The sequence below is a fragment of the Phallusia mammillata genome, chromosome 2 (genome assembly GCF_965637545.1).
Source record: "Phallusia mammillata chromosome 2, kaPhaMamm4.hap1.1, whole genome shotgun sequence".
Taxonomy (NCBI): domain Eukaryota; kingdom Metazoa; phylum Chordata; class Ascidiacea; order Phlebobranchia; family Ascidiidae; genus Phallusia; species Phallusia mammillata.
Window position 1 is genome coordinate 18,312,562 of NC_137253.1, and position 12,472 is coordinate 18,325,033.

General features: G+C 40.4%; 1 protein-coding gene across 1 annotated transcript; it reads left to right on the top strand.

The window, feature by feature from the left end:
* The first annotated feature begins 648 nt into the window (after positions 1-648).
* LOC145213098 (cysteine-rich venom protein pseudechetoxin-like) lies at positions 649-8,739 on the top strand. Its single transcript, XM_080081335.1, has 9 exons — positions 649-810; positions 1,112-1,249; positions 1,539-1,649; positions 1,715-1,815; positions 1,884-1,975; positions 7,447-7,521; positions 7,884-7,976; positions 8,421-8,534; positions 8,603-8,739. The coding sequence occupies exons 1-9, from the start codon at positions 649-651 to the stop codon at positions 8,737-8,739; spliced, it is 1,023 nt and encodes a 340-aa protein (XP_079937461.1).
* Positions 8,740-12,472: the final 3,733 nt, after the last annotated feature.

Here is a 12,472-nt window from a genome sequence, read left to right on the forward strand (position 1 = left end):
AACGTAATAAGGTTTATTAGCTTTAAACAGAGATCGACACTAGTCCTGTTATCCTGTAAAGTCCTGTAATGTAAAAAAGTTGACACAAAATGTCAAGTAAACGCAAAAACTACAGCTGAGGAAAGAAACAAGAAAACGGGAGGCTTTAAGCGCAACTAAGGGATGTCATTCAACTACGCAAGAAGGCAAATAACCCTTAAGGCAAAGAATAAGCAAAATACAGAGCGGAGCCCACGAGCGTAAATTGCTTAGTAGCTCGCTGCAAGCACATTTTCAACTTTGAAGTTTCAGAATTGGTTCCTGATTCTGTGCCAATTGTGTGTGTAATGTTTTACAATGTAACTTTTTCTCTTGTAGGATCCTGATTTATGACAATAATGATGGCCTACTATAATCCGTTTTTGAAAGGAAACGAACGTAATACGATCTCAGATTAATGGTAAAATGAAGAACTTGTTTAAACTTTGTTGTCAACCCTTTTTGTTGTAAAGATTGTTGTTACTGTCGCTAAAAAGATTTTGTACAATATCGATCAAGCTAACGGAAATAATAACTGAAGTACGTTTAACCAATTCACAGTAACGTCAACAGCTACTTGTATTTAATAAGTCATTGATTACCCATCAGTCCGTTTTGATAGCAAGGAAAATGGGTTTGTTGCGTTGTCACGCTATTATATTACTGTTATTCAATTACCAGACAGTTTCAATCGGTAGCAACTTTCCGTTAAACGAGCAACAAGAACTCCTTGATCGTCACAATTTTCTCAGGACCCAAGTTTTTCCACCAGCTGCGAATATGGAAAAGATGGTAGGCGTCATTACAAAAAGAGAATAAATGTAGCCTACGAGTTGCTTTTATCCCGGTTAAAAAATACATGTGGATAAATTATGCTTTTTTGTCGTAGAGAACCCTATTTTAATCTAGTTTGTAACCAAAGGCAATGACGTCTATCACATTACAGTGGCAAAAACATTTCTTTGGACGTTTTGTTTTTTAAACTGTGTCGAAAACAAGCATTTATTGTAGGCTACCAGGGAATAAAATGTTATTGTGTCACAAGCATGTAACGTTTAAGATACACTGGCCAGTGTATACTTTTATGTAACAGATGTGGGACGAAACGCTAGCTCAAATGGCTCAGGAGTGGTCAGAAAAGTGCGTTTTTGAACACGGGCGATCTAAGGAGAAAAAAGATTTGCCCTTTTCTTACCTCGGTCAAAACATCTGGATGGGAACAAAATCTCAGGTGGTTACCAAAGTTGTAGGCTACATTATTTGTGGGTAGGCTAATACACCAGTCACGTTTGTTTTGATTTGCATGTAGATCTTAGGTGTTTTTGATTGTGCATGTCACAGGGCTGTACAGGCAAAATTTGTCTTTTTATACTCATATCTTTTCGGCTTCAACTTCAAGTCTGGAAATTCTTGTTCTACTTTGTCAGTTATGACAGCGTGCACGCTGTTAGACACCATGTCATTTCTTTAACCATTAGCACCACACAATCTTTAACTAGCATTTTTTTCTAATTTTGTAGAACAGACCGTTAACCGAGCTTGTTGTACAAGATTGGTGGGATGAAATATACTATTATACGTTCTCCAACAATTCTTGTTTACCCGACAAGATATGTGGACATTACCTGCAAGTAAGTAATACTTAAAGAGAATGCTTGTTCAGAAGTTTGAGAGGTTACGTTGCCATTACTGACAGGTATGTACAGCGGAGTCGGTGTTTGTAGGTTGTGGTTGGACAGACTGTACTGACAGGGAAGTTCGTGCACTTATAGTTGTTTGCGAATATCAACGGCCTCAGTACGGTGAAAATGTCTCAGTTGTTTTAAATTATACGCATCAACGCACTTATATGTGACGATTTTCAGGAGCAATCCATTGATACTGCAACCCTACAAACAAGGGGAGCAATGCTCGCTCTGCAAATCTGGAAGTGGGTGGTGTGATGCAGGTTTATGTGGTAAACAGCACGATGTTTGTTAAGTTGCTACAAGAATAGTTTAAGCGAAAACACGTAGAATTTGTTTGTTTCATTATTGGAAAGCCTAATTTGCCTCAAAAGTAGCTTGAATCTGGGTAATCGCATATTTAACTTGCCTGGACAAACTGTATGTCTACACGTTCTACACAGAAGTAATAATTTACAGTTCATTGATTGGCATAGCGCTTTATCTTTTTTTGCAACATCGAAAAGGATTAATTACTGTATGACGGGGATGGAGAACCTTTTTAGTTGAATGGGTCATATATGAGATCATAATTCGGAAAGTGGGTCACATATTTTATTACATGTAGATGTCAATGAGAAGCTTGTTGCTGCAAGTCTTGCAATCCTAGCTAGTTTTCAGCTTAATACACGCAGCAGTCATATGTGAGCTGAGACGATTCCTGGCACTTGATTTTACCAAATTCATGTGTGAAAACAAGGATTCGCATTGTAGAATTCAAGCATTGCTGCTAATTCTACCTTTCAGTCTCTCGACTGGCAGAATAAGAGCGGTCAGTTTCACATGCACTTTATTGAAATTAAGAGTGATTTAAAACGATTTTCGACCACCTAAACCAAATAGAATAAAGAACGTAATAACTACAAAATAGTCCAAACAATCTTACTTGCAGCACATAAAAGTATGCACCATAACACAAGTTAATACGCTCACAACTAACTCATATGTCACTGTAACACTACCTGCACTGCACGTGTAGACACAAAGAAAACTGTTAAAGTGGGACACATACAAGGTCAGCAGTTGTGACGTAACAATGCATGTATGGTGTAATGATTGCAACGGCGGGAAAAGTTTTTGTTGTAGGGGAGCATTACTGTCCGTTACATACCGGCCCCTAAATAACGAACGTGGAAACAAAGTTATTTACACAACAACAGGAGGACAGAAACGAAACACAACAAAGTTACGCTGCCTCAAGTAAGCACAGCTTGCGAATATCGCGCGTATATACAGCTCTCGCGGTGCGAACGCGAACACTTCTGACAGCTCCTTCACTATCAGGGTATACCTCCTCGACAATGCCTTTTGGCCAGAAACCCCGGGGACTCATCTCGTCCACGACCAAGACCAGGTCACCAACCCCAAAGTTCTTAGTTGGTCGTTCCCATTTTTGGCGCAGCTGAAGAATTGGCAGGTAGTCGCGAAGCCACCTCTTCCGAAACGTATCTGCAAGCCACTGGACCGCGCGCCACGATCTCCGGTAGCCGTCGGCAGTCGCGAACTTGTCCGGGGTAAGGAAACGGTCCAGTTCTGGAACAATCATTCTCCTTATCTTAACAGCAGTTACCGCAGCGCCTTCCAGATGCGGCAATGCGACAGGCCTTACATGGGCCTCACCAGATTTTCCAAACATCAATGAATAGAGAATATACCTGACTGAATCAACAAAGCAAAGATAACACACCGCACCGAACCCGGTCTTGCAAGCACTGCAAAAACAGAGCAGCTGTGTTGAAACGAAGACTACGTTGGGAGGTTTGTAACAACGCAGTATCAAAAGATTCCAATGCTCGATCGCACTTTCGGAAAGTGGGTTGTCCCAATCCAGTTGCTGGTTGCACAGACTATGCATTAGCTGTTTTATAGAAAGCAGAAATGGCTGGATAAATCCAAGCGGGTCGGAGACCTTACTAATCATCGAAAACACTACGACAAGTCCTTTGGTACGGTAAGACCCTTGTAGCAACTTGTCGTTTAATAATGTTCCATCGTAGGAAGCGGAACAATCGAAAAGAATTCGAAATTTGCCACCCGTCGCGTGGTGTGGTATATTCCGTGTTTGTTTTGTACATTTCAAACTACCTGAAAGGATTCCTGGAGCAAATCCCTGTCTCAAGTAATCCTGTATCTTTTCCCAGTACTTTCCAAGCGGTTCGGTATACTTGTGGAAGCGACGCTTTAAGTGTGACAGGCGTCGTTTTGCCAAGCTACTGTCATAGGACAGAACCGGGACGGGCAATTTCCAAGGCAAAATGTGGTAATGTCCGTTCACTCTAGTGACACTGTTTTCTGTATTTGAAAGAACTCGTTTGTGTTTAAGTGAAAGTCCAAGGTCACTTGAACCTCTATCTTGAAAGTCAATACTGTATAACTGATCAGGTAGTTTTGTGTTAGCGTGTATGTAATTTACACTCGTGTGTCTAATGTCATGTTTTCTTTCCGGGCCGAACAAACACCAGCCCAAACCAGTGCGAATAGCAACAGGGTCGCCACGAGAGCCACGTACAGCCTCGTGTTGCTCGTGAGCCTCGTAAACATCGGCTGCTATGAGCAAGTCCACATCCGGACAGTTTATTACAGAGAATTTGAGATTTCGAATATGCGGATACCGCTTAATATCATCAACAGTAGGAATGCTGCCTTGTAGGTTGGGTAACTTGGGGACGACCCTTAAACTTTTCAACATAAAACAAGCGCCATCGTTCAGGCCTTGTACGGACAGCGAAACTTTGCGACTGCGCAATGTTTGTGTTCCGTTTACGGTAGTAATTGTCAAGTTGTCTTCCACACCGCTTAGCCCTAGTTTCTTAGCCAATGCCGCAGAGCACAATGACGTGTCTGATCCGTCGTCAAGAAAGGCATGCGTGAAATGGGGTTTACAATTCATATCCAAAACAGTAACTGGCACGACCTTAAGTCGCACAGAATGAGTCTGTAGTGTCGCAGCGGATATGCCTGGCAAACCGGCCCCGTCAACTTCCGTTGGATCGCTAGAAGATTGTTCAGATAAGCGCGAAGGGTGCGCCCAATGCAATAGCGTGTGATGCCTTTTCCCGCAGGAGTCTACACGGCATACATATTTGGACAAACATTTGTCCGCACAATGCTCGGGACGAAAACAATTGAAGCACAGTTTGTTACGACGCACTAGCTGAAAACGTTCTTTTACTGGTCGGCTCCTAAAGGCCTCACATTTCCACAAAAAATGTGACGACCCGCATTCGGGGCATGTAGGCGTCCGTCCCGGTGAGTCGTAATTCACAAAAGACTCTTCATCTGACACTACCGTGTGTGTAGTTGTGACTCGATCTGGGAACTTGCCTTTGTTGGTAACTTGTCCTTGCGACTTGCATTCCTCGTCGGAAATAAACCTCATCAATGGCGATAGAGTGTCCTCTACCAACAATTCCAAAAGATCCAACAACGCTTGAAAGGTCACTGGTTGATTTCGCAAACGAAGTTCCGAGGATTTAGTGATGAATCGTCTGATTGCAGTATGCGGCAAGCGCTGTACAACAGCCTCAATATTTTGAGGCAGATCAAGCGTGTATTTACAGTCCCACTGACTGAATAACTTGTAACTTTCTGCAGCTTGTGCACGAAACTGTCGTAAGCCCTTGAAGTCGCTATCCTTCAATTGCGGGCGTTGTGTCAATCGGTCCATGTGTGCTCTTACAACAAGGTCTAATCTCCCATGTCTCCTCTGGAGTATATCTAATGCTTCCTTGTAACCTAAATCGGGGGGCATGCTTTTGCATTCCAAAATGTTGGTCAGAGCATCTTCAGTGCAAAATTCACAGAGATATCCCAGCTTCTCGGCATCAGACAAATACGCCTTATTTATCTGCCGATCGAAGTCGTTCATAAACTTGTGATAGTCAAGAGGATCGCCGTCGTATTTCATTAAAGGCAGTTTCGGTAAATTGAAACCTTGTTTTATAGTTTCTGCAATTACATACAAATTCTCGGTAGTCGCTGGTGGACCATGAGGGTGAGGTTTTATTGTTACATTTAGATGTTTTTCTTCAAATGTGCTGGCCCCAGTGGCCTCTGCGCTGGTGGCAACCACTGGACCTTCTGCCTTAGTTCGGAGGGTTCGAGAAGGCCCGACAGGAACCTGTGACTTGGCTGGTGCAAGTGGTTTGTCTGTCGGGTTCACATTCGTCTTGTGTTTATCGTCCCCATGCGAAGGCTCACACGAGTCAAACTCTCTTAAAGTTTCAGCAGCGAATTCTGCCAATTCCATCTCTTGTCGGGCTTTATCAAGCTCGAGTTCCATTTCCAAATTTTGTTTTCTGGCGTTCAGTTCCATTTCCAACACTTTGGACTTAATGGCGCATCGACGTTTTAGTTGTTCCATCATTAACGTTGCAGCTTCGGGCTCACGGCGAGCACGCGAGCTGGCAGTACTTTTGACACTTAGCACAGAACCTTTAACGGACGGGTCACCGCCGTTAGTTTGTTCATGCCGGATGTGCAGGGGATATGTTCTTCCTCGCTTGACATCTTTCTCAAGACAATTGAGAAAACCAAAGCAAATCGTTTTAAATGATGTAGAATTCAAGCATTGCTGCTAATTCTACCTTTCAGTCTCTCGACTGGCAGAATAAGAGCGGTCAGTTTCACATGCACTTTATTGAAATTAAGAGTGATTTAAAACGATTTTCGACCACCTAAACCAAATAGAATAAAGAACGTAATAACTACAAAATAGTCCAAACAATCTTACTTGCAGCACATAAAAGTATGCACCATAACACAAGTTAATACGCTCACAACTAACTCATATGTCATTGTAACACTACCTGCACTGCACGTGTAGACACAAAGAAAACTGTTAAAGTGGGACACATACAAGGTCAGTAGTTGTGACGTAACAATGCATGTATGGTGTAATGATTGCAACGGCGGGAAAAGTTTTTGTTGTAGGGGAGCGTTACTGTCCGTTACACGCATGAATATGTTGAACCGAACAGCGTCAACAAAGTTACAACAAATCTTTTCAAGTTGTACGTTCAAATAAACATATCTGTTGCCTCACAATTGACTCAACAATCTGTATTTTAAGACATTAGGCAATCTGGCAAAGGGCTTTCATTTAACTGTTGTGTTGCTTTTTAATCTTGGAAGTCTGGTAACCCTAACTATAGTAATCAGTATAAATTTTAAAAACTACAAGTGGGTCACTAAAATTCATGTGGCGGGTAACTTCGTGACCCGCGGGTCAGTGGTTCGCCATACCTGCTCTATGAGAAGTAGTAGCTGTTTCACAACACACAAAGTATGACGAAACAGTTTCTAATCGTCGTAAGGCACAGTCGGCCACGCGTGTTTTTATAACGATTAGCAACGCCGACAGCATGTACCCTACAAAACGCCACACACGCATTCGCAATCTTTAAGGTAATAGTATTGCTCTTCCGGTTCAATATGTGATTTCCCCTATTTTTGTAAAATAAGGAGAAGGCCCTTTTTGTCACCCACAGTGTTTAGTCCTATTTCACAGAAGTGGTATAGGAGTAAGAGAAAACTATCCCTCTTTTTTGTCTCCAAATACCTGACATGACATCTTCAAACTCTGGTACAGTGCGATCAGTCACGTGTGGTAACAGACATAACAGAGTTTTAGTTATTTTGTTTTTTAAAGTTTCCTCAGACATTATAAAAACGTAAAATTATCCTTTTTTGATTTATAACGCAGCTAACTGCATGAGTCCAATCCACTCTATTTACAAAGCTTCCTTTAAATCGCCGCCATGTGTTTTCAACAACTTAGGTGAGACAAGCATTTTGTTTGGTTTGAGATCAATTAATTAGTGATAAAAAAATTCAAAATAATGTTTATATAGGTCTATTGATTTAGTCCAAATCCGACATCAAACTAATTAATTTTTCATTATTCGTAGTGGTATTTGTAATTCTTTGAGGCTGATATCTTTACTGTATATCCATGGTTACTGGTCACAGTAAAACAGGCAATTCCCTGCTAAAGCTAACATGGGTATATGCGCACAATTAAAAAAAGACAAAAAAGTTTTATGTCCAGATGTGTGCATTTTAAAAAAAAGGCCGAGACAAAAATACACTTTTTCTTGTTCAAATACGATAATTCAGCCCCTTTATGTAATAATATTTTAGATTGCAACACGAATTGCTACAATTGTGGAACACTTGAGAGCACTAATTGCAAATGTGTATGTCCCGCCGGTTGGGATGGAGCGAACTGCGGAGGTAATATACTAACGGTTTCACTTTCAGGCATTTTATTTTTATGTGTAGTTGGCAGTAAAGCAACGGTAAAGCAACCGATGCTCATTTAAGCCTCGGCATGAGGTTATAACCGTATATGGCACTTCTAATGTGTGTTTTTTTCTATTTTTACCTCAAATAAAAGTTTTCGCTGCAATGTGCATAAAGCAGTCTGCTTGACTTATTGCCATGTCGGGTTCCAGCATATTGGATTGAATAAATCATTGAACAATTGCAGAACGTTTCATTGTGTTGTAACCAGGGATTCAAGCCGGTTGTCATATGGGTTCAGGTTTTGTTAACTTCAAATTTTACCTGTCATCTACACAGCAGTACCAAACTACAAATTGCTCCCCTTGTTTGTAGGATTGCAGTATCAATGGATTAGAAATATATTTAACCTCACCGTCTAGTTTTACTTGACAGTGAAATGTTTGGATCTTGATGACGGTTGTTCTCGCATGGTACCCCCCAATCAACGGTCTACAACATGTCCTTCACAACTTGAAGACCAGTGTCGAAAATCTTGTGGATTTTGCGGTTGGATTATACAAACGATACTTTTTACAAAACTAAAAAAATTGGTGTATTTGTTCATTTTTTTGCAGACGGAATATACAATGATACAGTAAACTTGTGTTGCAACGGGCGTTTGTGTAACAACGGCGGGGTTTTGGACACAACAACATGCAGTTGCGTTTGTCCTCGAGGATTTTACGGAAGACATTGCGGTATTTACGTTTAGGAGTAATAAGTAGCCTATTTTTGAAACTCTAATAGGATTAGGAATACAAGTCATTACTCCGGATTTTTAGCTCAATCATTTTAAATCGATACATAACTATTGATTTGTAAAATTGTTTGTGACACCAACAGCTTTGTCCGAATACAATATTGTTGTTGCAGAAATCATAGAGAGGGGAAACGATTGTCAAGTTTTATTTTTGTCTTCGCCGTTGCTGAACATTGTGGCCACGTTCTTTTTATTTAATTATTGCATTTGAAGGGCAACAAATATTGAACATCATCGAATGCTGCGTGAATAAAAAAATAAAAAAGCACATTTTAAACTAATGAATGTGTACCGACTAATCACGTAACGACTCACTTTAGCCTCACATTTAGCTAATTTCCAAAAGGTGGCACAAAATAGCTTTTACATGGAAAGAATACCAGATTTACCAGTTTAAGTTGGAAAAAACTACCAATTTACCTGACAATGGCCTTGGACTGATTATTGGTATGAAAATGTTCTCCTGCGTCTGCTGACCTTCTTGGGCTATGTTATTCTTTATTTCGAACCTTGCTACTTCTCGTGGTTCGTATCGGTCATCTGCAGTAGCGAGTATAAGTTCATTATCACGATTCCTAAAGCTGGCTGCAAAGAGCTGAAATGATCCACAAAAGATCAATTTAGTTCTTGTATTTTATTCTGGTTACGCAACACACGTCAAGTCTCATTTATCTCAAGATAATAGAAAAAGGAAAAGAAAATCATTAAAGATCAGCGAACTTGTGATTATTACGAAACATTACCCTTTGTACTCACATCAATTATTGGTTTGCAAAAGTTAAACGTTTGCGAAATAATAAGAATCTACTAGATTGCACAACTATTTGGAAATAACCTGTTTACGCAACAGCCCATTTTATGGACAGGGTGCTGTAACACGGTCTTGACCTATTTGTTAGTGACCAATAGCAAAATCACGAGGGTCCTCAGCAAGTCAAAAAGAATATGCAGCCTTGTCGTACTCCAACAAACGTCTCAAACCATTTCAGTGCACTTACGTCGGTTATCACCGCATTGCTCGCCTCATCATACAGTGCTTAGATCAGAAGGATTAAGTTAAGACTGATGCCATGTTTCTCCGTGGTACTGCAAAGGTTTTTTTCCAGACTAGAATCAAAAACCTTTGTGATGTCAATGAAGTTGTGATAAAGTTCTCGATGGTGGTTTCTGAATTTTTCACCCAGTATTCGAATATTGCAGATCAGTTCGGTGGTGCTGCGCCTTCACGGAAACCGGCTTGTTTTTCAATTAACACACTGTCGATATGGGGTTTTAATCGTTCACCAATTATTCATAGCATTACCTTGCTTGCATAGCAAATAAGACTGATGGTTCTGTAATTGCTGCACTTTCTTAGGTTCCCTTTTTTGGTTCGGGATTATCAAAGATTGTGCCCACTGCGGGGCCACTCTTTCGTCTTCCAAATCGGTGCACAGATCTTATGAAGTACTGTAACAGTTGATTCTACGCTTTATAGGAGTTCAGCTGGGATATTATCCACACCTGTGGCTTTGTTTTTTTCAGTTTCGAAATTGCATTTTGCACTTCTTTTCTGGTGATCTCTAGGCTATGGTTCAGCATCTTCGGTGATTTATGGCCCTCTCTCCTCAAATCCTTTAACAATTTGTGGTACGGTCTGAATTTGACAGGTTTCTTTAAATATTGGGGACATCGTTCTCTGTTTTATATTTTCTGTTAGGAGATTACCACTTTCATCTTATGACTGACTGTCTTGTTGATTTCTTGTAAAATTTTGTCAAAAGCCTGTTTGCTATTATTTCCTTCAAACCTCTCTTGTATTACTCCACATTTTTGTTCTAGAAACTCTTCTTTTGTTGCAATTTGCTTTCGAACCTTGGTGTTAGCATCTCTATATTTCTTCTTGTTTGACTGTCGTTATACTTTGCGGCCCTTAACTTGCACTTTTTATGTCATGCATCCATGATCTCTTGTGTCATCCAAGGTTGTTCCCAAAGTTTTCATGTCGGTCTCATTCATGATTTTAGAGAACTCAGATGTTAATTCTTGCACATCATTTACAATCATATTCTTCAATCTTACGTTAATGGTTGTCAAAATTAGATTGTAATCACTGCCTATATCGGCACCAGGGAAACTTTTTGGTTTGCTGACATTGATACAGGTTTTACAATTCTGGTCATTTAATATGTAGCCTAATCGACTTGATTCTTCAAGATTCCACCAGGTGATGTCCACGTAATTCTTTTTGAGAATTTGTGTTGGCGAAGAGTGTTCGTGACTACTTGTTTAGGCTAGTTTACAAAACTCCAGTAGACGCACCCTACGCGCGTTCTTCTTATCTTCACCAATTTTTTTTGTATCTGAACCATTAAGTTATCTATGGCGGGGTAAATATTGGTTGGGAGGGTTGATCCTGAAACTACAAAAAAGGCAATTTTGGTGTTAAGCTTATAAGCTATTCTATAAAACATCCTCTTGTTATTACCTAAATTTTGTGAATTGCATACTGTTTGTAAAAAACTTAGCCTACTGTTTTGTATTAATTGTTTTTTATGCAACCATCTGTAAATAAGTTAGTAATGCATTAAATGGTTGGTCCTAAATTGTTATATCATCTACAACTAACTTTGCCTTCTTGGAGATTTTGTTCTGTCTGTGAAAAAAAGGTCTGTAAATGCATTATAAAACATATCATAAACACTTGTTTAGTCCTAGGCCTACTTACTTTTGCATTATTTTAAATTTGTTATAGGGAATAAATTTGCAGAAATACGAAATAATGTTAAACCATGTAGGCCTAGTACCTATAGCCTAGAAATATAGTATTTACTGGTAAACCTTTCTTACCCTTTTTCTTTCTGTTTTTTTTGTTCTCTGAAAACAAAAAAAGCAACAACTTTAGGTAAGTCTTCTATCCTTTATAAAAACTTACCTTGCCCATGCCAGTGCCGCCACTCTGGCGCATGGAAATTTGCCCGACGCGGCAGTTACTACATTCGATCCGAACGGTCTGGCGCGCCTGACCCATAGGCCTACACAGACATAAAAAACCCTGATCGGGATTCGTCCCCGGGAGAGTCCTGGGTTCGAACCCCGTGAAAAAAAACACATTCGATATTCATTTTCTAAAATGCTTAAGTAATACTGATTAGATGTTTTACTACACCATCGCAAACGCCATTCTTTTCGCACTACACTAATGCATTTTTTGGCGCCGATACTCCTTAGCGCCACCTATCAAAAATTCCCAGACCGGGCGTCAGCCAAATTCCAGTGTTAGTAGCCTAGCTCTACCCGCCACCTTGCATTTTTGTAAAACTCGGCGCCTATGCCCCCAGTATTTATAGGCACGAGCCGCAGCCGGTGGGGACATGCACTTGTACGAAAGACAAGTCTCCGGGATGTGAATTCAGTCGAATGCGAATTACAATGGCTTGAGAAATGCGAAGGCTTGAGATTAGCTCACACTTCCTGACACTATTGACAATTTCTTTGTGGACGAGAAACCCAACACCGTTCCGATGATATTTCTCCTCGCCACTGAACCACAGATTACGACCTTCGTCAGTAATGATTTTACCGGTATCCTTCTCATTTCTTATATTCTCAGCTTGCTATCCGTATCTATTCATTTCGTGCTGCAGTTGGTTAGTTTGCCATCTTGATGTAGAGGGCGAATTTTCCATGTACCAACTGCGAACTC